Source organism: Apteryx mantelli, chromosome 5 (assembly GCF_036417845.1).
Source record: "Apteryx mantelli isolate bAptMan1 chromosome 5, bAptMan1.hap1, whole genome shotgun sequence".
NCBI classification, from domain to species: Eukaryota; Metazoa; Chordata; class Aves; order Apterygiformes; family Apterygidae; genus Apteryx; species Apteryx mantelli.
The window spans coordinates 70,751,170-70,779,084 of record NC_089982.1 but is presented as its reverse complement, the minus strand read 5'-3'; the positions used below and the strand labels follow the sequence as shown (position 1 = coordinate 70,779,084).

Below are 27,915 nucleotides of genomic sequence, written 5' to 3'. Positions count from 1 at the left end.
CTGTAATTATCAGCTAGACAATTGTTTCTCAAATTAAGGATGGTACATGACTGACACCAAGTATCTTCTTGTCACTCCAACTAGTATGTCCTTGAGTGTTAATATGAGATGAAGTGATGTGCCACTCCTAAACTGAGGCTTCAGTTCTGACTAAAACCCTTGAAATGTTTCCATCATTTCTCTGAAAACAGTATCAGAAAAATTCAGATGATTATGTTTTGCTTAACACTGAAGCCTTTGCTCAGGGAGCAGCATTCCTCAGGTCTTTCAGAGCTGCCTAATCCAAACTGAGAGGTAACCCAAAAGGCTTCTGCTGCATTAAACCTGTTAAAAACAGTTCCTTAATAAGTAATTATGAATAATTTATAGTTAATGGTATGTATTATTCTGACATTCCTTCGCTTGTTTTGGTTAGATTTTGAGATTTGACTCTCTTTTAATGTTGGCTTTTGACTAAGGAAGTTGAATTGCTTCATTTGGAGAGGGCAATAAGGAACTAACTTCGCTAATGCAGAGAACACTTAATGCTTTATTACATTATTTAATACAGCCTTAGACACCCACAATTTACACATCTAATCTTAGAAACTCATGTGACAACTAATCCAAGCCTATCTGCAAAGGAAAGAAATAAAATACCACATTGTTTGTTGATGACCTAAATTGCATTTTGTGACTACTACAAAGTTAATAATTGCCTTTGGTAAAAACTGCTTTACCAATTGTAATTAAAAAAAAATTAAAAAATCAAGGTATGGTCATTTTAATTCAGTTTTTATTCACACATAAGTCGGAGAACATCTCTACAATGGGATCTTTGTTTGAATAAATGCTTTGGGAGTTTTCTTTTTATGAATAATTTTGTGAAATGCACTTTTGTAAGTTTACTGCGATAAATTTACAACATTTAACTTGGAGAAACTATGATAAAATTAGAAACAGAAGAAAAACAATAGCCAGGCTGAGATCTTCCCATGTCGAGCCCCAAAACAACAGCTCTGAAACGGCAGAGCCCACGCCAGGCTGATGGAGCCAGGCTGCGGAGGCTGGAAAGGGCGGCCGCGGACGCCCGCAGCCCAGCGCGCCTCCCGCTCCCGGGAAGCCCTGCGCTCCTCCAGGCTCCCCGCAGCCGGCGTGGCTGGGGCAGGGGCACAGCAGCCATCCCCACCGCGCTGCCCGGCCCTGCTGTGGCCCCGTGCCCTCTGCGGCTGCAGCCTGTGGGGCAGGGCCCTGGCCAGGCGTGGGGCCAGGCTGGTGTCCCCAACGGGCAGCCCGTGGGGCAGGGCCCTGGCCAGGCGTGGGGCCAGGCTGGTGTCCCCAACAGACAGCCCGTGGGGCAGGGCCCTGGCCAGGCGTGGGGCCAGGCCGGCCTCCCAGCCACTGAGCTGTCCAGGGCAGAGCCATCGAGAAGGGGGAGGTGCACAGTGACACACTAGAAAGCCACTTTTTGCTGAACTGGGAGAGCAGTTGCTGCTGCTCTTCACGGGCTCTGCTAACGATGCCTCTCCAGCACAGCTCCGCCAGGACGTGGCTGCGCATTGTCCTCCTAGCAGGCATCGTGGTCCTGCTCGTATCCCTTGTTGTTGCTGTCGTCCTGGCTTCTGTTCTGACTCTGGGAAAGCAGGAGATCAGTCCAAAAATGCTGAAATGGGAGGACATAGGGACCACCAGGAACCTCCAAGAAGTCATCCTGGGAAGATGCTACAGCTATGTCTCAGCACGGCACCCTGAGCTTGGGTGAGTAACCGCCTCTGTCACGCGTAATGTGGTATAATACAAGCGAACAGAAAAGAGACAGCTACCATCTCCACTGAACCACGTCCTCCAGGTTTGCAGTGGCATAGAGAAACTAGGGGAAAAAAGTTGTAGTCAAGTGTTCTGCAGCAAAATGCACAAAGTCAGACTGCAGCTACCTGTTCCCAAGCCCTTTCTTAAGGAAGCTGCCTGCAGAATGAATGTAGACAGTGTAGCACTAGGTCAAAAGTCACCCATAAATACATTTTGTAGCTTCATAAAAGACAGCTAAAATATAAGCTGGATTCTAACAGGTTTGAATATGTAGAGGTGAAGGCAATTCACTGTGAATCCAGGCTGTGAAAAATTCTGTAACATGTAACTCTGTATTCACATAACCAAAATGTTACACAGGAAAGAGGAAAAGGAGAAGGTTCAGCACAGATTTATAGGATGGATAAGTATGTTAGAAAAGTGTTGGGAAATATATAGGGTTTATGCAAAACAGATGTTATTAACACGTGGGTAAGACTTCTTGTGTGAGTTCCCAGCAAGCAGACTGCTTTCACAGGGGAATTCAGATGGCTCACAGTGCCAGCATGGGCCATCCCAGGCAAAATCTCTCCCCTCAGCCCACCGGCGTGCTTAGCGCCGCGATGCACAGGGCAGGTCACGGTTCTTACCCTGCCGCAGGTCTGCAACAGCATATTAGGGCTGAGAGCGAATGTGCAGGTGGTCCGGCCTCGCGGGGCAAGGCTGAGTACGGGATAAGGAGTACCAGAGGTCCCCCTGCAGGTAATGGGGACACCCAGCACCTCGGGCCGGATCCAGCGCAGGTCCCTGAGCAGGCACAGAGGAGGGAAGGGACTGTGCACCCAGGAGCAGGGGTCGGGAGGAGGGGGGCCAGGGCAGAAACGAGCAAAGATATCCCCCGCAGTAGCAGCCAGCTGTTAGAGCAGCACAGGCATAAAAGCATGGATGAAAGAGGTTGTGAACCTGGAAGAAAGGTAGATGCTAAACTACTAACACGGACATCCTATACATAACTCCTCTCGTGGAGGTCGTTCAGCTCAGCAAACTTGCTTGTCTAAGGTGAAGCTCCACATGCAGCTCTCCTGGCCCATGTAGCAGCTCTCTGCCCCGAAGGGGGAGTGGCTCCATTTCCCTTCTCCCCAGCTCGTCCTCAAAAACCTTTCCCCTCTGAAAGCCAGAAACTACCTGCTGGAGAGCCAGGGAAAGGGGTAGGGAGAGCAAGGGCCGCATCATTTCTGTGGCAGCACCCACCCTGTTTTGTGTCCTGAACGAGCTTCTGCTGGAGATTTCCGTTGCCTTGAGCTGAGCCCAGTGGGGCTTGCCTCGCACCTTGCCCCAGTAATACTACATTCCTGGCCTTTGACTTAAAAAGATAATTGCCACTTCACATTTTCACGACATTAAGCTGAAAACAAAGCTTAAATATATACATAGTTTGCTTGGATTTTGACTTTTTTGGGCCTCTGCTTCCAGTGCAGAGAATCCTGTATGAAAAAGCTGGTTTGCAGTATTTGAAGGAAAACGGACACACAAAATATCATGGCCTGACCCCTCAGGGATTTAAGTACACATTTTACATTAAACACCTAAGTGGTTCCAGTTAAGAGGGCTGCTTTTATGGGTAAAATTAAAAACCTCCTGAAGCTTTTGCAAAATAATGTACATATTTCTAAAAGTGTACATTCATTTATTAAATAAGAATACATTCAATATCTAAATCTGAAATTATTTTGGAAGCCTAATAGCCTTCATTACTTATGCTTGTTTGTTTCATTCAAATTGGGTGCTGGAGATGTAAAAAATCACTTTTGTGTAAACATGTTTCTAGCCAACTTCACATATGTTTTCATTCACAACACAGTCTGAATCTGAACCACAAATATGGCTGGAAATAATTTGTTTAAAAAATGCTTTCAAGAATACTTTTTAAAAAGTCACAAACCCATGGTCATAAGTTTTCTAAAATGGTTGTTTTTACGAGGCATAACATTTTGTGCTATTCTAAATCCAACAACATTTAATAGCTTCAGGAGGACTGTGAGCTCTTTCTTTCTTTTAGATTAAATGACTTCTCTATAGTAGGACTTTCTTTTTTTTTTACCTATTGAAGAAACAATGTGAACTGTATCTGAGAGAGACATCATTGAAAAAGGAAAAATGTTCATTTGCATGCACCTGAAATGTTCAGGAGGTTCCTGAACAGAAAAAGTAAAACATAGGTGCTGCCTTTTTTAGGAATCTAATTTTAGATTTGTCATTTCCTCTCCTACTGAGATAGTGTAGTATGCAGTGTAACCAATCGCTTTTATCACGGTCACTGTCTGATGATAAAGCCAGTGCCTTTGGGACACATCACAGATCCCTATATCTTTCATCCTATGTTCTTTCATCATTAATGTAGGCCTTATATCTTCCATTCCATGAGCTCTTTGGGGTACTTAATCAAACAAAAGGATTAAGGAAAATGGAACTGAAGAAACTCAGACAGGCTTATAAGCTGATCACACTGTGTCTTATACTCAGTTAGGCCTTTTGTTGCCATTACTCCTACTAGAACTTCACTGCTTTGGTTATAATTCTCCTAATTTCCTCATAAATTTATTTATAGTGTGCTTATGCCCTTCTAATCTTACACCAACACGTGCATTTGTTTAAAAAGCTCTGCTTTTAGTAAACTCATCTACATTTTCTCTTATTTTTACTTACCATCATGTCTGTAAAGGCACTTTAAAATTTTCTCTAAAATCCTGGATATGACTTAGTTTAGACCAATAGACCCCTAGTTGCCTTGATCACTTTCCTTCCTTCTGCTTTTACCACACATACATATTGTTTGCCCTTTTACAGTCAGAATAATCCAGATCTGCTGTCCTTCACCACAAGCATACATAGACTGTATATATTTTTTTTCTCTTTTGACTAGCTTTTTGTTATCCTTCAGTTCTAACTCACATATTTCTGCTTATCTTGACTTTCATGTTTTCCTGGCTAAGCCATCACTTCCTACTTTCAGAATGCTTCAAAAGCAATAGCCCAACCAATCCAAAAGTGCTTTTTGGTTCCGCACCTCTGCAGTTGCTGCCAATGCCAAAAATTTTGACATTAAGCCTCAGCCTAACCTCTCTCATCATCCTACAACTTCAAGTCAGAGATTAATGTATGCTTGAAGGGACCTCGGTCAGTCTTTAGGTCCAAACTTCCCCCCCAGTCAAAACACAGCTCGCTGCTTTTACTTCAATTAGCATCTAGAACATTTCCAAATGTTACTGTAACTCTTTGTGCTGATACACCCAGTTTTTCGATCATTTCCTTAACTTGTGCATCTCTCTTCCATGTATGCTTTCATGTTTAACAGCAGTACTATACTCTTGTTAGTGTATAATTTGATATCTGTAATGTTTAAAATGTGGCCCTGCTGCAAGCATTGTTTAAAGCATGGTGTGTATTAATTTCCCTCTTCTTTAATAATCTATGTATGTATATATGTACATAAAATATTGTAAGGGTATGTGCATTATATGTGCTCACTTTTTAACTGTAGAACAAAACGTTTTACAGATAATATCATTATCTGCATTTTACAAATGGAGAAACTAAGGCAGAGTTTCCACTGCTGAAATAAACATAACATTTGACACAATTCCATCAGGGGACCTGAACTGCAATTTTTTTTTGCATTCCTAGTGATCAATTACAACAGGTTGTTTTTTTAAGGCACACCACCAATATCTACTAGCGATCTAAAAAAGCATTTTGTATCAGTCCATTCAGATATTTAAAATGTGCTTATCACTGGCTGTCCAATCAGAAGTCTTGCTTAGCATTTGCACCTCTTTAAAAGTTACTCAAACACTACATTTTCCTTATTGCAAATACAGCATCTGATAAAGTATACAAAATAAAAAAATTTCTGCCTTTAAAACGTGCATAATAACAAGCTAGTGTGATCTTACTATCCTGTATTATGATTAATTTTTGTAAATATATATGCATAAAAGCAGCTTTGACAAACATTCTCCATTTCTCTGCTTGATTAGAAGAGGAAATACAGTCATTCAGTTTGCTTTTGTGTTGAACCAGTTTTGCTGTGCAACCTGATCTTCGTTTGCATTTTAATAAAAGAGGCTATAAGAATCTCACTTGATAAAAAAACTCCCTGCAAAAACCCTGAAATGCCCCCCACCCCTTCTTCATTGGGCACGTCTTGCAGTGTAACAAGACAGAGCATGGAATGAGCAAGAACTATAAGATTTGGTTGCATTCATGAATATGCATATTAAAGAGTTTTTATACAAAACCCACTGAAATCTAAGCTCCATCTTTGATAATATTTTCATTTTTTGATATCAGCAATGTATTCATTACAGTAGTTAGTAAGTGTGATCATAACTACATTTTGGACTGCCATATTTTGATATTTTGAAATTAGAATAGCTGATTGGTTTTGAAGCAAAAGGTGGATTGGTGACCTATATTAATAGGAATTTCTAACGTTTCCAGACCACACAAATGGATTTAACAGGGGCCAGGAGTCTACAGTCCCCACTAAGCACTGCTTTTTCAACTACATACTATAAGTCATGTGACAATGTCATTGACATGCTGATGTACACCTTCACCATCAGGTCTGCAATAACTCTAGAAGATACTGGACATATTAATGGAGCTCTGTACATAGTATGCAATGAGCATGCTCTGTTCATACTCCATCTTTTCCAATTCGAAATGTGGGTCAGAACCCAGCCCAATCCCCAAGACCAATAAGGCCACTGGAAAGACTGTTGCAGACTTAGGTGGAGTTTTGTAAACACCTCATAGGTAATCCGATTTTATCCCGTAAGTTTGCTTGTTCTCCACAATCATCAAAAGTTTCAGTCCCTGTATTGCAGTTGCTTACTAAAGAATAATTCACTACTGCTGTATACAGCACTTGTTTCTAATAATTTTAACTGGCTTTGTGCAATACAGCCCTTAGTATTATTTCTGTTGCTGTTTAGATTTCTCTCATCCGTCAGGTACTCCTGGACAGAGAGGTTTACATGGTGCTTAAGAATAATTTGCACACATACACTTTCCTCAGTTATTCTTCCCAGGTAGAACTCTCTCTGTGCCAAAGTTTAGGAGAAACAGGCAGTGAATGCCAAATGCCTCTAAAAATGCATTTGCAATATTAGCCCCATTTCTAGGAAAAAAATGCTGATGGTATAGCAGCAGGCTTTAGGGTATTTTCCTTCCCTGCACACAGAGTTGCACAGCTACATAATCATATTAAAGATTAGTATTATTTCTTTTCAGCGTCCTTAGAAAATATTGACCGCTGCCAGAAGACAAAGACAAAGCAATAATGTATCACAGCTCAGAAATGTTTTGAATATCAACAAAAGAATATTAATATTCTTTTTGAATATCAACAAAAGGTGCAAGTTCTGCTTTCACTAGTCTTGCAAAATTCCCATACTCATCAACACTAGCCATTGATATGTGCTGTACTTTTGTCTGGAAAATGACACTAACACTTGAAGGATTTGACTTCAAATTACTTCATGTCCTCTTTCCCAGTATTACAGACTCCCTCTTGTGGCTAACCGAACACTTGACACCATTTCAGTTTTCATGCAATACAAATTTAAATGCACATTAATATAATCCTGGTATAATCAGAATGGTTTTAGAACACCTTACTCAAATCCTGCCACAAGTTTATCTTAAGAAACATTATCTATATGGAGGTCATAGTCACTGAGCCCTGAAACACAAACAGTGCTTCTTTGTTAGTCTAAAATGAACTCACCTTACATTTGCAGTTCAAGAGATTTTTTTTTTTCATTCCCAGATGAAGACTACTCCTACCCCACTCAGATCTGCACACTTATTGCTCACCGATCCACTCAAAATAAGCCAAACTTGCAAGGACCTACTATTTAAAAATGGCTGAAGTTAAGCCAGCTTATTTTCTGTCTAGCATCTGCCAATGAGATAGCAACAAGCACATAGACAAGGAGCCAGTTTAGTAAAATATGTGAATCTATAGGCCCAGCAATCTTACTGTGTCTGATTAAGCAGTGCAAAAACTCTGTGATAAAGATTTTCAAGAAAAAATAGAGTTCAGTAGAATTTCAAGAGATTTTTCATGCAATGTTGTGGACATACAATATAGATTTCCCCCGCAAATATAATTAGACCAAATAATGTTGCTTTTGAAGGCAATGGCAAATTCCCATTATAAAAAATTTAGTAGTCCATAGTTCTGTTAAATTTAGTAAAAACTGGTGCACAGTCAGGAGAGCTTTGCCTTCTGACTGCATGATCATGAATGCATTTTTGCCTTTTCATTCCTTTGCAAACTCTGGAGATGGTGATACACTTTGACAAAAAAAAAAAAAAGCACCATGATTTTGTGTCGGATACTATTGTATTTTCAGTATAATATATTCTAGAAAGAAATTCGATTTTTGGTGTGTGCTTACTTTTGCATTCTGCCTTCATGCTATGCTAAACATTTTTAATTAAATCTCCTTGCATTTGTTCACTACTTATTAACACTTTCACACCAAGCATGCCATGTCACAACAACCATGATTTGATTCAGTGTTACAAAAAAACTAGTTCTGCAGTTAGTCCAATGGCATATTATTTAAATGCAATTGACTTAGTTTTATTTTATATGATCATGGCATCATACTCAAACTTACCTGAAACTTGATTTTTTAAGAAGAACATAAGCCCTATATAAGAGAAACTTTTGACTCAATCACAGTTGTCTGAAGAGTATTGTGTTACTACCTAGTACTGCACCCCATTAGAATGTACTGCGTCTCAATTTAGTATACATAGAACTACAAAGATTTAAATTTCCTTTTTTACTTTGAAAAAAAACCACACTTTTTAAAAAATAGAATTGTTACAGTGACTTCTTTTAGTTCCAGAGCAAACTAGTGGATACAAATGACTTTATTTGCACTCTGTTGTGTGCTTGTCTGTTTAACACCTTAATGACCTGGATGATGAGGCAGAGTGCACCCTCAGCAAGTTTGCTGATGATACAAAACTGGGAGCAGTAGCTGATACACCAGAAGGCTGATAGATCAGAGGGACCTCAGCGGGCTGGAGAAATGGACAGACGGGAGCCTCATGAAGTTCAACAAAGGGAAATGCAAAGGCCTGTCCCTGGGGAGGAATACCCCCATGCACCACTACAGTATGGGGCCCAACCAGCTGGAGGACAGCTCTGCAGAGAAGGATCCGGGGGTCCTGGTGGACAACAAGTTAAACATGGGCCAGCAATGTGCCCTCATGGCAAAGAAGGCCAACAGCCTCCTGGGCTGCATCAGGAAGAGTGTTGCCAGCAGGTCAAGTGAGGTGATCCTTCCCCTCTACTCTCTCTACTGCTAAGGCCACATCTGGAGTGCAGTGTGCAGTGCTGCGCTCCTTAGTTCAGAAAAGACACAGACATACTGGAGCAAGTCCAGCAAAGGGCCACAAGGATGATTAGGAGGATTGGAGCCTCTGTCATACGAGGAGAGGCTCAGAGAGCTGGGATTGCTTACCTCAAAAAGAGAAGGCTCAAGGGGGACCTTATCAATGTTTATAAATACTTGATAAGAGGGTGTAAAGAAGACGAAGCCAGACTCCTCTCATTGGTGCCCCATTAAAGGACAAGAAGCAATGGGTACAAACTGAAATATAGGAAATTCCATCTAATCATAAGAAAAAACTTTTTTACTGTGAGGTGATCAAACAGTGGAACAGGTTGCCCAGAGATGTTGTGGAGTCTCCATCCTTGGAGATATTCAAAACCTGACTGGACATGGTCCTGATCAACCTCCTCTAGTTGACCCTGCTTTGAGCAGGGGGTTGCACTCCATGATCTTCAGAGATCCCTTCCTATCTCAACCTATGGCTCTATGAAAAAGCTTTTAGACTTTCAAGAGGTCTGTCATGTAACTAGAACAAATAGTGATGCAGAAACTTTCTGGCTCATTTGCTCTGGCAATGGTGTTGACTTCTGTTGCTACTTTTGGTTTGTCTTTCAGTATTAAGAGGGACACTGTATTATCATAATAACACATGGCTCATTAAAATGGGCAAATAGAACATTTGTTACAATGTTTCACTGTCTGTTCTTAATATTTCCCTCCCTATTTCAGATGCCAATGTGTTGAGTTAAACACTTCCTCTGTGTTAGCCTTTGTTATATGAAACATACATAGTTCCGTTTTTTATTTCTATTCACACGGCTGCTTACATTTGCCCTTGGATATTTATAGCAAGGTCTTTTGTATCTTTTACAACTGTTTTTCCCCAACCTGTGCATGAATGACTTTGTTCCTTTTTGTAATTTCTTAATGACTAAGATACAATGATTATAAATGTTAACAACTGTTTGAGTCTCACTCAGAAGTACAATTCCATTAAAACATGCTCTAGTGAGCTTTAATGAGGAATTGGAAAATATCATTTATTAGAAAAAATGGCTGTTTGTTAGCACTTTAGGCTTTAGAGCAAGGGTTACTGCTTCTATAGTTGGTTCTTTAAATGACTCCTTGTGCTGTTTCAGGCAAGTTTCCATAACTATTCTGTGCTATTAGATAGGGCTCCATTTGAGTTTTAGTGTCACCTCTTTCTAGAGACAGTTAGAAAGCTAGATTAGAAAGAAATAATTTCCTTTCTAGCAAGAGACAAGCTCATATGGCAGTGAATAACTAACATTCATTTGTTCTTGAGATAATTAATAGCCAAAATAATTATTTCTGCTCCTCTGGAGTACAAACGTCAATGCTTGTCTGAGAAATACCATCCAGTTTTACAGAATTGGATGGCAAATCTTGTATTTAGTTCTGTGCAGATTTACCCTCCCAGACAGTAACTCCACTGATATAGTAATCTAAAGTTTAAGAGTGTTATGGGAATTCTGGGAGGAGATGACAAAAGATGCATTGTCCTATCTCCATGGCCAACATCAATGCACTTTTGAAGTAGAGCAATGCAATGCTGTTGGGATCTGATTCTGTTGGGAATTTAGCTCTCATTTTGGCAGCCCTATGTTTCCTTATCTGCCCATTGTCTAGATCTACCTATAGACGTATATAAATGATTGTTACATGACTATGTGTTTCTCATGTTCTCAAAGACCTTAAGTTTATTTAATAATGGTAAGATATTTTATGGTTCTTTGTGCAAGATTCTATGGGATTTCAAAGCATTTTTTGGTATTTGGAATAGCTTACACTGCATGACTCAGGATTACCCTGTCATATCATAAATAAAAAAATCTCCTTGCATAAGCAGTGAAAATCTCCTTTGGTTTTCATCCCATATGCCAGAGAGAAGATCATTCTAGCTCTACTAGCCTTCTACAAATTAATCATCAGAAGCATTCATTGATGAAGTACTTTTGTACTGTAATTTCATGCAGGTATTTAGTCAAGTACAGTTGTTTATCCTTCAGTCACTTAGTTACCTATTCTTTGCCTTCTTTCTTGTTTATTGATTTCACTTTGGCTATGCAGAGCGATTACTGATGGCTCTCTAAATTCTAGCAACACACTAGGATTGAAATTACGTAAATTTGGATGAACCAATCCAACAATTCATTGTTGCTGAAAGGGGGAATCCTGTACCCTCCCACTCCTCCCTGTTCCCTGACCTTGCTTCAGTCCTGAAGCATACATGATCTGTAAAGATGTCACTGAAACCTGCCATGCTCAGAGGTGGTTTGCTGATAGGGTAGTTCACCTGGCATTGCTATGGTATGGTGAAAACTGAAGAACTGTTTAAAACATCAGAGCACTGTGGGGAAATATCACTTTGTTTATCCATGGGGATATGAGGGATAGATCCTTCTTCCTTCAGAGGTCAAACAGAGATCTCCCTCATGTCTCCAAGAGTAAAAACAGATGCTAAAGATGCAATCTCGCTTCACAGAAGATGACACCAAAATAAGGTATTACCAAGGAGCTCACTGACAGTTCTACTAAATCTCCAGTCTGCTGTCCTGTCCTTGTCCTGCTGACACATGCCACCCTTGAATCAGGGAACTCTCCTGACCTACTGCATTTATGCCACATCCCAGCAATTTTAGTTCTATAAAAAAAAAAAAAGTACTTCAAATCCTTATTACAGAAAAAAAGGTATCTACAGCTGCATTAAACCACTGAGCATTTCTCTGTTGTCACATACTTTTATTTAGATCATTCTTGTGGATACGTTTTCCCAAGATTAGTGTTCAGAATTAAGTAACACTAAAAATAAGTTTTCTAATCAAGATGCCAGCTTAAATATGTTCCCTTTGTCTCTGTTGATGACATGGCCCTCACTTGGAAATTAAACTGTACAACAACTACAATCCTCTGTCAAAATGCAGTCCAGATGGGACTTCAGCCCTTCTAAAGGCTGCATCCAGGTTATAGAACATGGTTTAAAATGTCTTCTGCCTTAGCAGTTTGTTTTTTCACCTAGCAAAGCTTAAACCTAGCCAGCAAATAATCTGCTGATATAGATGAACTTCTCACTGGTTTAAAGCTGCCACCTCTTGGCTCAGCACTTCAGGAAGGTTGACATCACTGAGCATCATCCTGGAGCATCAATTCCCAATTCACATAAAATACTTAAGAGGCTATAAACCAAGGCCATGGGCACAGCTGCCATTGCAATCATCTCCTTCCTGCCAATGGTGACAGACCACAGTGGCAAGGAGTTATCACTTGTTCCCTGTCATTCCTTGTGCCCTCACAGGAACATATACAGCCCTGGGGCACACACAGGAGAAATCACATCTCACACTTCTTGTTTCAGACCTCTAGACGCCTCACCTCTGCTGTGGGGAATTTGGTTATTCTGCCTACAGGCAATCTTTCCAGAAGTCTTTCTCTGAGGCAGTTTTGGGTATCTGTCTCTACCCCAACGCCTTCTTTACTGGCTTCTGAACTATTTAATTAACAGAGAGCAATACTTATAAAATCAAGCTGCCAAAAAAATCAATTATGTCATTCTCATATTGAACAAAATAGATAGGTTACCTTAAATATTAAGAAGATGGACACTTTATATGTAATTACACTAAGTGGGTAGTGAAATGCTAGTGCTTATTCAAGACTTCGAGATTGACAGCTCAGTTTCATGATTTTTTTATTAATTATTTTCCTGAGTAATTTTTTCCCCTCTCCATTCCTCTCATGTTAAAACCAGCAGCCAGTAATCTCCTCAGATCCTCAGCTATGACTATATATTGGCTGACCTCTCTTCACTCGTATTTGTCTGATTTCTAGCACAAAGATATGTGATGGGAGATTTTAGATGCTAGAATAATAATAATGAATCTAATCTGTTGTATGCACTTACTCATTTTCTGATTCAGTGATCTGAAGATAAGTCAGACTGTCACAACACATAAAATGCACACATTTAAAGTTGCTCTCAGCTGCCCCTTCTGATGATATCCTTCTCCCACTTGATGGCAGTGTTCACCTTACATTTAACTCCTCTCACAAGCTTCTTAAACTGACTGCAGAAACTCTAACTACATCAGCTTGGGTTGGGCTTTGCAACTACTCCAAAAAACTTCTCCAAACCGGCAGTGAGACACGGCAAGTCTTGAAGCAGGGAAGGGGCAGCAGAAGGAAAAACAAAAATATGTAGGGGGGAAAAGGTAGTAAAAATATTCAGTGTTACAGCAGGCTCTCTTTCAACACAGGCATAAAAGTGAGGTTCATTGCACAATTTTTGACAACATAGAGACATAGCTACTGAAAAGGTCAAATGAAAAAATAAATAGAATATGAATGTACAAATAGCACTGCTGTCTACAGCTGCAAGCAATTCACCTGAAAGAGGCAGATAATCTGATACATAGCATAAGTGAATCTGTTAAATGCAGAAATAATTCTACTACGTTCAGATCCTTTGATATGCAATCTTCTTCTAAAACACATGATCTTCAGTCTTTGACAGATGAAGATAATGCCTTAGACCCCCTAGCAGACGGTGAATTGTTCTTATGTATTTGAGGAGCTCTGATATAATTATAAAACTTTTCACTGGCTATTTGAAAAGCCAGATTTCTAAGCACGTAGGTGCTATTTATATTACTATTTTGGTTAGTGGTGATAGCAAATGGGAGGGAAACCTGGGTAACTGCATACACAAGGCAACAAAAAAGCCACAGGTCACAGTCATCTGGACTGCAACTTTTCAGCTGAGAGCCAGAGCCTCCACAGAGGAGCTTTCCAAATTTCAACTGCTGACAGTCTGGCCTGTGAGGTTTAATCCCTGCAGAAGTCAACTATGTAACAGGTCCTTCAGCTCTGGGGGTTGCTCACAGCTCTAGCTTCAGAGCCTCACCACAGACACTGCAATTAAAATCTCAGTTTGGTTTGAAGAGGTTGTCCTGTTTTAGAAAGAAAACCTCAGGACCTTAGAAAAGTCACTGTTGAATATGGGGGAGACCATGTCTCACCAGAGAAGTTTCTCCGGCCTGCTGGAGTAGTTTGAACCATATGATCAGATTTGACTGAGTTCTCTAGAACAAAGCCAGAAAATCATTTTCACTCATAAATTTAAAATGGGTCCCATACTTTAAGCATGTGTCTCTTTTTCAGTAAAAAACTAGAGGCAAAATACACCAAGGAAGCACTGCCCTTCATAAGATGTTCTTAGCATCTGACTGATGCCAGTTCAGTGATGAACTGAAAACAACACTCTGTTCATGGAGTAACTGAAACCACCAGGGATGAAATCCATGCTTGATATTATACCAATTAAACTGTGGTCATGTCCAGTTAAAGAAAAAAAATAAAATTACAAAATTAAAGAAAAAAACCCTATATTAATAGTGATTTCCCAGATATCTCAATGCTAACTCATTCCTTTAAGTGAAAGGATACTCTCTCAAGGTTAGCCAGACCAGCGTACTGATATGCAAGAGATAATGTTGCAGAAGCTGTCCATTTTTCTAATACACACATTAAAGTTTGGCTCTAGAATAGCTGCTAATGGAAAAATTCTTGGCCTCGGTTTCTATTTGACAGATTAATATGAGATTCATTAAAAAAGGTAAATGGACAGAAATACTCAAATTCATGGGAAAATGCAACTTCTACCCAAATGTAAGGACAAACCCGGGATATGCACTGCAGTATATGTAACATTTGCATTTAATAAGGAAACATAGTTTTAATGGTTATATCCATTTGTATCCCAGCCGTTATTTGATGCTATACTCAGTGCAGTATACATAGGCTCTCTTTCCAAAAGGGCATAAGGCCTGGTCCTGCAATCCTCACTTTCAACTGAGAAAGGGTTAGAGATTCAGTCCCTAATTTTACAGCGGGTTTCACAGTGTTCCTTTTAAGAGTATTAGTTATTATTTCACGTTTACCAGCATTTAACAAATTTTATTCACTGAAAATGATGCTTGAAAAAATGAAACATAAAATTTGTATATACTTATTTTACACCTCAATAAATTTGCCTTAAACATTTCAGATTCTGTAGCAGAATAAAAAGGCCTTAAATATTTCATCATAAGCAAAGTTAGCCTTAAATGAAGAATTCTATTATGCAAACATAAATAGAGATATCACATCTGCTTGATGCAGAATTAATATACGAACCAAAACATACAAACAAAAACCAGAGAAAGATTGCATATGTGTCCCCCACAGGCCAGTATGTAAGTATGTTCACCATGGACTCTTATATCTGAATCAGATAAAGTTAACTGACTAGTAGACTAGTAATCTCTCTTTCCCCCCCTTTTTTTTCTTCTATAAACAAAACAAATAAAATTAAATGAATCCATTCTGTATCTGAGAACTTCCCAATGAGAATTTCACTAACATGAAAGATTTCAGATTCAATGGATTGGGATTTTTCTGATAAAAATATATCTTAGAAGTTTCCTAAACAATCCCAAATATAGTATTTATACTGTATGAGGTTTTCTTTCTTATGCTCCATTTGAAAATGTAAGTTATGTAGCTATCAACTACTTCTGTGTCAGTTCCCCATGGTGCAAGAAGTTGCAATCAGAGAAGTTGCAACTAACCATGATAATAAGAGTACTAAAACTTTGGAGCAAAAAAGAAGCCAGCTGTACCATAAGAGGTGTTGTTAAGAACTTAGGGCAGAGGAGTTGTAGCCAACCATGAAATGAGAATTGTTGTAGTGTTGTGGAAAGGAGGAGAAGTATATCACAAAATAAAAGTTATTGTTGTAATCAAAAGTAGCCAAATAAGAAAAAGAATACATGCTAATTAGTTTGAACCAAATAACCAATATCACATACAATACTAAGTTAGAACTGTAACTGCATAAATAAAGGCAGAAGGGAAGGAAGGCCAGGACACCTTGGAGTGGATTGCCTGGTCCTTCCTGGTGTGATACTGGCCCAAGCCCCATCTAGTGTTTCTAACAGAGGCATTGCCTCTGTTACATAGTGCTGTCAGGTGCTGTAGCTCCCTTCTGGACACAGCCAAATAGAGTCTGACCTTCTCTTTGTGTGATGTTTCTTTTCCATAAGGTTTAGGAACGGAAGGAAGACAGTTCACATCCAGACACATCCCAACACAGTCAGGAAATGGCCAGGAGTTGAGAAGTAGTTCCAGGTACCATAGTTTAGGCAAAGCCTATATAATATGAAGAACTCAATTCTATATTTTCCGTTTGCCCCTCTGATGCTCAAATGGACACTAAATAGAAATCTTAATCAACTTAAGTAATAGGAATTAGATCACACAGCTGTGGTGAAGACTAAGAGCATTGTAGAATGCTTTGAAATCCTAAATGAATTGTTGTTGTTTTTCTTAATAAACTTTTAGGACTACTTTTAAGAGTAATCAAATTCCACATCCTACATGTTACCTGGGTACCAACTGATAACAAAGCCTGTAGCTGTGTGTCTGCCATATAGTAATTGATCAGTGTTATTTTTACAATGCTCTAAAATTAATTCTTCAAAGAGCTTTTAGTGGGAACACATTGGGAGATATTGATTACAAATAGTGAATTAAAAACAGATGAGTCAAAGATGGTCAGAATAGTTCTATTCAGGCATGCAGACTGCAGGACAATGCAATCAACATTTTAAAATTTACATAAAAATAAGGAAAAGAGAGATGCAGAATTTCAAGTAGTAACATCTCTGTTACACTGTCGCTGAGATGCAATGAGAGAGGCAGGCCTTCAAAATGGGCCTAAAATTACAGGAGTATGAGGAGTAAGGGAAGTGCACCTATGGCAGACAGCCTTGAAAACACATACTAGACAGACAATAACTATGAATTATCTTAATGTAACATTTTGATTCAGTACTTCAAATACAAGAAAGCAGATAGCCTGAGCAGTCCCAGGCTTTTTATGGTGTAGTTTTAGAAAGGGAGCATGTCACTATTTCAGTGCAAGCACAGCAATATGATCTCTTGCCAGCAGAGTGCAACAAATTTCATTTTGGTAGTACAAAAGGAGCTCTCTGTTCTGTCAGCAGAAATGTGTTTTATTTCCAAGGCTGATGACTATGCTGATGAAGCAATGTCTTAAGAAACAAATGGAGATTGAGGTGATACAGTTCAGTTGAGCATGCACCAGTTCTCCCCAATGTAATTTTAGTGTGATTCCTCTGACTCACACCAGTGAAAGCAAAAGGCCTAGAACCTGTAAAACAGTGGAGGATCAGGCAGAGACTGAAGATGAAGTACCTGATTAGGATCTCAGATATACCCATGCAAATCAGCAGTAGCTCCAGCAAAGTCAATAGCTGCAAACTAGTGCATAACTAAAAATAATATGAAGTCTGAAATATACAGACTTCTGCTTCTGTTTTAGATAAAATTATGGATATTATTTCTGTAGGGTTGTATGCTCCCTGGGGAGACTCATTGGCATATTTTTTGATCACTATATCTGAGCAGGCAGTATCCTTCAGCCATACTTGTAAAATGTATGACCTATTTTCTGCCACATTTCCTTCTCATGATTTAGTATGAATAATCAAGAAACTTGATCTTCTAGTTATGTCGTGTCAGCAAAGCTCTTTTAAGGGACATAAACATAAACTCCACTCAGATATTACAATAATCAGCAATGTAAAATGCAAGAGAGAGAAAGAGATGTTTTAGAACTGCTCATTCCTCAGTTTATACTCAATTTACTGAAGGTAGTCAGCTTTTTTGATGGATGAATTATTTTAGTGCCTGAGCATAGTCAGAACTCTTTTAAAATCTGATACATAGTGTTTGAACATGACAGAAGGAGATCCTTTCACAGTCATAAATACTCATAAATACTAACTAACTACATTTTAATCTTTTGGCAGAGATAAGGATTGCCTGAAAATATGGGAATCATTAAAGCATGCGTTCATTTACAAGAATCCCTGTAACATTACAACAGAGGATTATCAGCCTTTAATGGAGTTAGCAAGTCATCCTATACCCTGTAACAAGGTAATGGTCATAACGTGTGGTGGGCTATATAAGTAGGATTGTTGTGGGACAACATGTCTGTACTCTGCCTAGAATGATGGATCTTTTCCATAATAACTGTGAGTGTCTCTAAGTCGACAAGGCAGGTATTTTGCCCTTGGGCTTACTGCAATTGTCCTGTTGTTTTCACCTTTGGAACTAAGTAAACCTGTTCGTTATCTATCACCGAGAAACATCCTTGCACAAGGCTTTGCTTCAAAGGGCAATACTGGGGTCATCCTGATAAAGTTATGGAGACGTCCCTGCTCCCTAGGCATACAGCTCACTGAAAGAAATATGCAAGCATGCAGTTAGAAGGGCGCTGCTTCTAAAAAGCTGCTCTTCCATGCATAATTCAAAAGCACTTAATAAATTAGGAGTATATACACTATGAGAACTGATCAGAACTTTTCTTTCAAAATGCTTTACAGGCTGAACACGTCCATGTCCACAAAAAATAACTATCCAAAAAGTTTTTGGAAATGGGAGCTGCAGTGGGCTGGAGGAATAGAAACTGACCCACTAATGCAAACTTGCAGCATTTCAATAAAAACTATGACTCCTTCATTATCATGGGGTTTTTTTAAGGAAAATTTCCTGACCAGCTCTAGTATCAGTATCACTTATTCCACTTTGTACCTTATTTCACAGTCACTGTTTTGGAGCAAGACAAATGACCTCGTTCATCGTTATACAAAGTCCAATCACAATTTCCTTACCTTGGAGGATACCTTGTTGGGTTATATGACTGACAGGGTTTCATGGTGTGGAGACCCCTCTGCCCCAGGTAATAAAACCTATTTTTCATATTACAAATATCAACATCAATATTCCAGATCATTCTTTTCCTTAGACCTAAACATAGTCCCTCTTAAAATATTCTGTTCTTGTAATTTATTTTAAAACCTCAACCATTTCTGTCCCATGTTATGGAAAACCAAAAAATACTTACTTCTCAGGCTGATTCAAAAAACAGAACTTTTTGACTACTAGTAAACACCAAATTGGTCCTTCAACTAACGGTCACATCTAGCCCACTTTGTCTAGATTACTCAGTAATTTGTCCTATGGGACAAATTGGATTTGAAGAATCCCATTCAGGAACATCCCAAGTTTTGGCCACTCAAAGTTACTGGAACAGCATGTAGGTGCCTTGGGATTGTTGCTACCCATGTGACTTCTGGATTGGTGCTTAAGGCTCAGCGAGTTCTAAACTGAGCTGGAGTTATTGAAAATGTTGGGCAAAGTTTAGTTTTTCAGCATGATCAGACAGCATTTGTCCAACCTGTTTTTCACATTTCAAACTGTTTCCCATACTCAGTTTACTGGAGATTATTTGCATACAGGTCCTGCAATTGTCTGACTGAAACATGTATGAGCAAACAGGAAAACCTCCAAACACATGTAAATTAACTTTCCTCTTATAACTTTTTCCTCATGTGGCCTTCTTGCTTTGACAGGGTGCAAATCTTTTTGCCATTGTTAAATAGTTCTCAAAGTCCCATTACCATCTTAACAATATTCCCTCTAAACATAGTTATTCTATAAATTTATTTCTTTTCAGGAATCAACTATGAATCTTGTCCAAAACGGAGCGAATGTGAGAGCAACCCTAGCTCTGTATTCTGGAAAATGGCATCCAAGATGGTAAGATCTAGACTAAATCTCAACTACTCTGTGAATGCTGAAAGACACTACATTCTTGACACTGCTAAAGTCACGGGCTGACCTGACTGGGACCAGCATTTCATCCACAATGTGGAAATCTAGAGAAAAATGTGTATTATTAAGGTTTGCTTTCTGTATTGGATTGATTGGATAGGAATCACAGGCTTTGATCATGCAATCAAATTTATACATTGCTAATTCTTCCATCCCTTGAAGCCATGTTAACTGTGAATAAAAATGCTGAAGTCTTCTGCCACAGACCCATCTACAGACAGGGTCTCAATAAAAGTTTGATATCTGTATATCCAATATCCATTTTTATGTCATAACTGATTTCATGCTTAGAAAACATTTCAGATTAAATATCTATGCTTTTAAAAAGGTAAAAAATGGATTCATAACCAAATCTATTTTGTCACAGCCATTAAATACGACTTTATTTGAAACTATGAAGAGCTGTATAGTGTTTGACAAGTCACCAGAGAAGTCATTTCCCTCTTGAATAATATAAAAAAATCTGAGTTTGAATATTTGGACTCAAAACCTGGAATAGTAATAGTTAACATGAGCTTTAGCCTTAGGTATTAAAAATAGGGGGTTGGAAATGCATATTCCCAAGATCCCATATTTATGTACGATATTTAATGTCAAAATAGTTTGACCATTCTTATCTGTGGACAGAGACTATATGCCAGTGTCTAGAATACACTTGGCAGACAGCTGGAGCTTTACAAATAGTACTTATAATAATAATAATCACCACGTTAGTCTAATCACAGAACTGAAATTGTTAAAAAAAAATACATTTTGACATGTTAATGTCAAGAGCAGCTCACAAATTGCCATAGAACTTTGCCAAGAGGATAAGAATCTCCCTGCACTTTGCCAACATAAACCTGAAAAGGATGTCTTCACAGCATGCTGATCCTGCAGGGTTCTTATTTATGCACCCATCTGTACACACGTCAGCCCCGATCACATGAATGAGACCCTGATGCTCAGCGTTAAGCATTTATCCTGGCTTTGCTGAATCAGCGCTTTACAGAACGCTCATTTAACATGTATCTGCCAGAACTACTTGCCTGTATCTGTTTAATTTTACATGTCTCAGAAGATTTCACCTTTGATATGACTGCTAATAGATGACTCTCCAGATGGAAAACAAGCTTCTATGTATTCTTCAGCTATCATTTACAGAAAAAAAGTTTGCTCACTAAAAAAAAATTATGAGTAAACTAATGTACATAAAATTTTCCTCAAAACAGCTCAAAACAGTTTCAGTGTTCTCATTAATCCTATCAGTCCCAGAATCTGGGATAAACCACCATGCAGACTTAGGCTTGCTCAGGTACAGGCTTTCTAGTCCAAATATATTCAAGATCTAGTAAAACTCATGGTTATTACATTAGAAAGTTATGCATAATTAAACCCTCCTGTAACTTCATAGCTCTCAAGAGCTGTGTTTGAGCCACACTGTTTGTACATAAGAGCACTTGGAGGATTTGGTAAGTACAGTTATCTGTGTTAAGCTGTTTAAAAATTCTTTCTCTTACCAATGAATTATATATCTATCTAGAGTACTGTGGGTATTCTATGTTGTAACCTTAGTAGTCTTAAAATATTTGGGCACGAGTTTTAAAGAATAAATGAATAATGATTACATGATCCAGTAATTTAGAAATCAAATCAAACAAAACTTGGTGATGAGTTTTACTAAAACCACTGGAGAGAAAAATCCCAAGCCACAAAAGAACACAGAGCACGACTCACAAGGTAACAAATATGTGATGATTCACACCTTAAACCTGTGGCATCTCTGTTCTGGCTTGTTCTCAGGGTGTGAGTTAAAGTAGCCTGAGGACTATTCCAAGTTACTGAGGGAGCTAACAGACCCATCAGACAGCTGTAGCTGGCAGAGCTCTGGAAGGTTGCATCCTCCTATAAATACTGAAGATAACAGTGACAGCAGAGTTGCTATACCAGTCCCATGGAATCTCAGACTGCTAATTTGTAGCTAATTAATGCAAGTTTATGACAGTTTTGCCATAATCTTTAGAAAATTTATTTTCACTGGTGTCTTCAGGTAAAAATACTGGCCATATCCTCTACCTGTATAAATCAGCTCTGATGACATCAAAGAAGTTACAGTAATTTCCACTAGACAAGAATCTGATGTGACACTGCATGTAGTGTTAGAGTACGATGTCCGTTTGTTCTGTTCAGTTTGCAGAAGCAGCATGTGGTGTGGTTCAAGTGATGCTCAATGGGTCAATAGAAGCTGGAGCTTTCAGAAGCAGCAGGTATTTATTCAGCATGCTGTCATTCCTGTTTCTCTGTGAATACTTGTTTGGGGCCTGCATGCTGGTGAATGGGTCTCTGCCAGTGAGTCCCAGTGCAGACTGGTTTTTGGTAAACTCATATATGCACCTAAACCCTTAGCTGTTGCAGAGCTGATTCACTTAGCAGCCTTCTATACAGCAACTTCAATTTAAATTCTTCTGGGGGTATGTGGTATGACCTCCAATATGCTATTACTGCATAAAGTAACTCTGTTATTACAATTAATCTAGATCTGTATAGTATGTTATACCCACATGAATGACACATTTCTAACTACTCACTAAGCTGACTTGATTTTTCCCCTCCAGACTGTGTTCCCTTGGATTACCTGAGAGGAAATGCAGTCTTGGGTAATACTGAAAAATGAAGAATGTGCTGGTCAGCAAAACAGCCACGTTCATTTCCTTTGCAACAAACCAAACCAATAACCCATAAACCAAACAAGAGGAAAGACACTAAAGATGAAAAAATCTCAGCTTGTTTCAGTCTGAAGACAGTTTCAAAAGTTCTCATGAAAGTGAAATAAGAATGAGGAGAAAATCTTTTATCACAAGATCATTAAATATTCTATGAAAATCCAGTGGCAAGATAAGATGCTCTTTCATTGAGAATAATAGCAGCACTAATAAACAAGCAGTACCAGCTGGGGAAGATACTCTGTACATCTCATTTAGATACCTAAATACATTTTGCTTTTTCATGTCCAATTCTTACAGCATTTTTGGAAGTATTGAGATCTCTAACTTAAATCCAGATAAAGTCTCTGCAGTACAGATTTGGCTTATGCATGACATTGGTGGACCTCAAAGGTAAAGTACGCTAACACAAAATGAGTAACAGTGCTTTGTGTCTCGAATGCAGACAGTGCAGTTCAGTTCTGGAAAATGGCTGTCTAACAGTGATGCTGTCTTAACTCATCAAACCTACTCTACATTTGCTTTCCTAGCCGCTTACTTTAGTGGAAAGAATAACATTTTCACCATTATTTTCTTTAATATTTTTTCATAGCTACTCCTGAACAGTTATAGCTAAGACAGAATAACATTTTTCTTGCATTCAGTAAGCCCCGTGACCTTTAAATTCTGTATTGCTCTTCCAATTCCACTGAGCTCTACAGAGCCTTATTACGGGTGCATCACTTAAGTCACAGAGCAGGCTAACTTTGCAAGGGTGAACAGTTGGAGAATATCTTTCTTACATGGGAGCAACATAAATATGCTGAGCAGGTGACCAGCAGGTCAAGAACCATTTTTGCCAAAGTCATTTTTAAATAAAAAATATGTAGTTTAAATACTTATTGTGGAAGTATTGATACCAGACACTGACCTCAAATGACATCCCGTGTTGTAACCGCTCCCCTAGTATAAGCCGTAACAACCAAGAGGCTGTCTTTGCCACAGAAGCTGACGTATCTATCACAGGCATACCTCTGTCATGTAGTCAGTATGCTGGATGTATTTCTTTTGGCTCACTGCATAGAAGTTGGATAAAGAAAAGGACATTGGGAAATATGTATATATCTTAATTCCCCCACTATGGCTTTAGGTACTTTCTCCCATGATTTCCTAACATCAGAAAAAAATTCCTGTTCCTCCTTCTCAACAGCTCCAACAACCTGGTGTCTTGTCAGCCTTCTTGACACATCTTCTTCCTGTGCTAAGTACTCCTTCACAATAGTTTCCTTATTTTCTACTTACTTTCAAGGAGAATGAGGGAGGGTAGCTCCAATAATATTTATTCCTTTTATCTTCTGATTTTTGTCTCATGTTGAGTCACTAATAACATCCAGTAAGTCTTGTGAACAATGAAAAGCTAGATCTGTTTTCCTGTTATCCCATATGTTAGGAATAGTCCTGGACTTGTCCCAGTATTGTATCACTGTCCTGAAGTGTGTCCCACACTCTGGTCCAGGAGCTGATTTTTATCCTGGCATCCCAAGGCAACAAGTCTTTTGCAGTGTCCCCATCTGCGTCTCCATCCATTTTTCAGTCTTCTCACTACAACTGTTAGGCCCTTGAGCTATTTCAGGCAAATTCATCATAGAGATAAATATCTCACGGTTATGACAGTCCTCCATGGTTCATGAAAACCAGCAGGATAGAAGAGAAATACCCAAATCAGGGTTCCCACCAGTGGAAAAGTATTTAAGCAGCCCCTTATCCAAACAGAGTGACAGCAGCCAGCAGACTGAATCAAGCAGACAGGAGATTCTCATATCCTGCTTCCTCACATGTTTCCTTTCTGTTTCCTGCTATCTTACATCCTACCTGGGACTTAGGTGCTGATTTTCATGATTTGGTCCTTTCTTTCTGATCACACAGAGAACTTGATCCCACTGTCTTTCCACAGGTCTGAATGAGCCTTATATTGTGCTCCTATGGACAGATGACACTAGCAGCTCCAGAGCATTTCTAGAGCACATCAAACTTGTGAATGGAAAGGAGTTATCTCCCATAGGTATCTTCCTGCACAAAGATTTTTTGCAAGATACACAGCTGAGCATCATGCACAGTTTCCACCAGTGAAGGCCCAGTAGTAGCCAAAGCTCCACAAACCCAAACAGACTGCAGCACATTAGCAAATAAGACTAGTATCTGCTCTTTAAGAATCTTACCTGAAATAAAGCATGAAGTGACATAAGGTAGAAATTAACTGAGTTTTCCTGTACACACATGGAACGCAAGTAACAAAAGACTTTTCTCTCCAGTGAGTCCTGCTCAGGTCATTCCATAAAGAGGCTAAAAGGCATCTTGGAAGAACGAAACTTCAAGATCACCTGTGAAGAAAATTATAGGTAATTACCTGCTCTGGGTTAGTGCCAGCTTGCTAGCATAAAACTAACATTGCATCTCCCTCCCACTTACAATTGGGATATGGTTTTCTGGGGTGCTATATTGTGGCTTCCTGGATTACAGCCAACTAGAGCAAGCTCCCCTCTTGCTTCCATCACATCTGCAATGAGATTGTGTTCCTCCTTCCAGCTCTTCTCAGGAGCTTACACTTGTGCTGTAAACCTCCTGTTGGCAGGGTCTGCGGCTTGCTTTCTTCCCTGTACTCCCAAAGGTTGACTCCATTGAACATGTTCAGTTGCCTTCAGGGAAGCAGCAATCCATCCTCCCTCAACAGGTTTTATCTGACCAGGTTTTCATCTATGGCAATTCAAACTGAATAGGCAGCTTTCCTCCCTGTTGCATGCAGATAATACATTATGGCAAGGATAGTCCTTACTTCCCTTGCTATTGCTTGAGCTTCCTATCTGTCCGTCTGCTTTGTCAGAGAGTCAAGCATGAGAAATGACAAGTATTATTAGTTATTGTAATTCCCATTTGTCAGGAGATATAAACAGGAGCCTGGAAAACAAAACAGCCCAAGTTCTGGCTTAGTTAAGATCTCAGTCTGCCTGCTGAGGAGCTACAAAAGCCTGAGACCTCTATTCCTCAGTGGGGGTTCAGAGACCTTCACACAGAGGAAACAATGTTCTTCAGTGACATTAAAAAAGGAGCAAAGGTTCAGTTTCACTCATAAAGCTCAGTAATCATTTCTTATCTGTTAAGAACAGCTTTTCAGGCTGAAAAACACATACTCTGATAGGAACATTTCCAGACTAAACAAACATTTCAATAAACTGCTGAGTTTCATGACATTAATTTTAAGTAAGGGAAAGTTGGTCTGCAAAGGAGACATTTGCTTTATAAAGCCTTATCTGGTGCTAGGATTTTAATCTTCTTGAAGGCAGAACAATAAATTCCTGTTTAAGTATTGCTGAATCTGAATAATGGGTGCCCTGCACATTGTGAAAAAATAACACTGGTGTGGTGCATAAATCTGCCAAATCATAGTGCTCATGTACTTACTTTCTCTTAGGGTAAATGCAGCCTTTAACCAATACTCCCAGGACATGCAGCTGTAATGAAGAACAAATTATTTCAGACTAAGTTTGTCCTATGGCTTTGTAAGCTACTGTATAGGAAGGGGCCAGGGGAAGAGGGGAAAATCTGTAGTAATTTAGATTCCCCCATGGCTCAGGCCAGGGAGATAACTGTAACACATCATGAAGAATGTGTTCACAAACACTTATTGCTATGTCTCAGTTGGCTCTTAAGGCAGAATAACTAATTGGGCTTTCTGTCAAAATTCAATTGATACATAGATAAACAACTATGTAGAGCAACATGGACAGTTAATTATACTATTTTATGTACAGAGAAATAAGAAAAACAATAATTTACTTGTATAGTAAAACTCTTCAGGATAGACCTGACAAGGTTATTTCATTCCATTGAAGTCAGTGCAAACAGAACTACGTGGGTCCGTATCGGCAGAGCATCTGGCTTTTCATTCCATGCGGCAATTGATGCTGATCATAAACTGTTGCTTTTGCTAGTGTCAGCAGTGTCTTCCAGAAGTAACTCAAACATTGACTCACTGGATGCACTTCCAGCAAAAAATCTAAGCCTATATGACATTTTTGGCAGCAGTGTTACATTGTAACAATAAGGGTTACCAACTGAACTTTCAGCATGGCAGTAACTCTATAGTCAATGCAAGGTATCTTATTTCTTTTTCATAATTATTTTTGCTTCCACAGTGTAGCTGACATACTGTAAGTTCACACCCTTCTTTACTTTGGAGTCACTTGTTCTTGTACCCAACACCTATAAACACCAAAGTTATCTTTCTGCAGCATGACCTAAAAAAAGTTATCCTCAGAAAGGACAGTCACTTGATGAGCACAGATGTAACATGCACTTTGACTTTTGCATTTAGTAACTGTGATGCTATTGTTGTACACGCAAAATGACTACTATTTGTTTGTTTTTCTGTCTCATCACAGGTCAGTTCAGCTCCTTCAGTGTGTAAATAATCCTGACCATGCAGACTGCAGACTTTGCAGCAGCAACATGGAAACTCCATGAAACAGTGCTCCACACTATTTAAGACATCCTTTGATTGTATATGAAAGAGAAGATGTGCCTACATAGTTTAGAGTGATAAATAGCACCATGGTGTGTACAGTCAGTAAACAGAAATCCTTGCTGTTGATACTGAGGGCCAAGTAACAGATGACATTTTAAGTGTGATTACTGTACACATGCACACAAACAAAGAAACATATTACTTCAGAAAGGCCAGGATCAATATCTGAGGAGAGATGTTTTGTTCTAGTTTGTTCTCTTTTGCACAGCTCCTGTAGTGCACAGAGAAGGGAACTAGAACAGGGGTTCCCTGGGGCATGCACAGAGAAGAGACTTTCCAGTGAAGACAGAGCTTGCCAGGGTCAGCTCTCTGCTTCCTTCCCTCAAAAGGTTGGAAGAGAAATGACTGGAGCATGCTGCACTCTTGCAGTTCCCAAGTGGAATATCCCCTAGAGGGGAATATTGTCCAGTGGTGCATATTATAAATTCACATGAGCTACTTTGATTTATATAGCTCAGGGGAGAGTGAATGAGGAAGACCTGAAGTTTCTCCTCTTCTACTCCTCATATGGGTCAAGCAGATCCAAACAAGGTTCTGACCTTTTCTCGCAGGGACTGCAGCAATTCTGAGAGGCAAAGCAAACAGTGGAAAAGACAGAGCTGTTCTTACCTTTTAATGAGCATCACAGAAAGTGGCCGGTGGGGAAACAGCTGAGCCAAGCCAAGGCAAAGACCAGAATCTGCTCAGAGCATTGCCAGCATCTGTA

The 27,915-nt window shown here is 39.3% G+C and overlaps 1 protein-coding gene and 1 long non-coding RNA gene across 2 annotated transcripts in view; one reads left to right on the top strand and one right to left on the bottom strand.

Annotated features, from left to right (window-relative positions):
• The window catches only part of LOC136992271 (uncharacterized), a 36,701-nt gene extending 13,009 nt beyond the window's left edge, over positions 1–23,692 (bottom strand). The window contains exon 1 of the long non-coding RNA XR_010884464.1: positions 23,559–23,692. This is a non-coding gene — a long non-coding RNA (uncharacterized lncRNA). The remainder of the gene's footprint in view (positions 1–23,558) is intronic.
• Positions 1,499–27,279, top strand: LOC106498697 (ADP-ribosyl cyclase/cyclic ADP-ribose hydrolase 1-like). Its single transcript, XM_013959959.2, has 8 exons — positions 1,499–1,737; positions 18,077–18,206; positions 18,876–19,011; positions 19,789–19,871; positions 22,116–22,192; positions 22,949–23,041; positions 24,940–25,026; positions 27,067–27,279. Exons 1-8 carry the CDS (start codon positions 1,499–1,501, stop codon positions 27,146–27,148), a joined length of 927 nt encoding a protein of 308 aa, XP_013815413.1. The 3' UTR covers positions 27,149–27,279.
• The last annotated feature ends 636 nt before the right edge of the window (positions 27,280–27,915 follow it).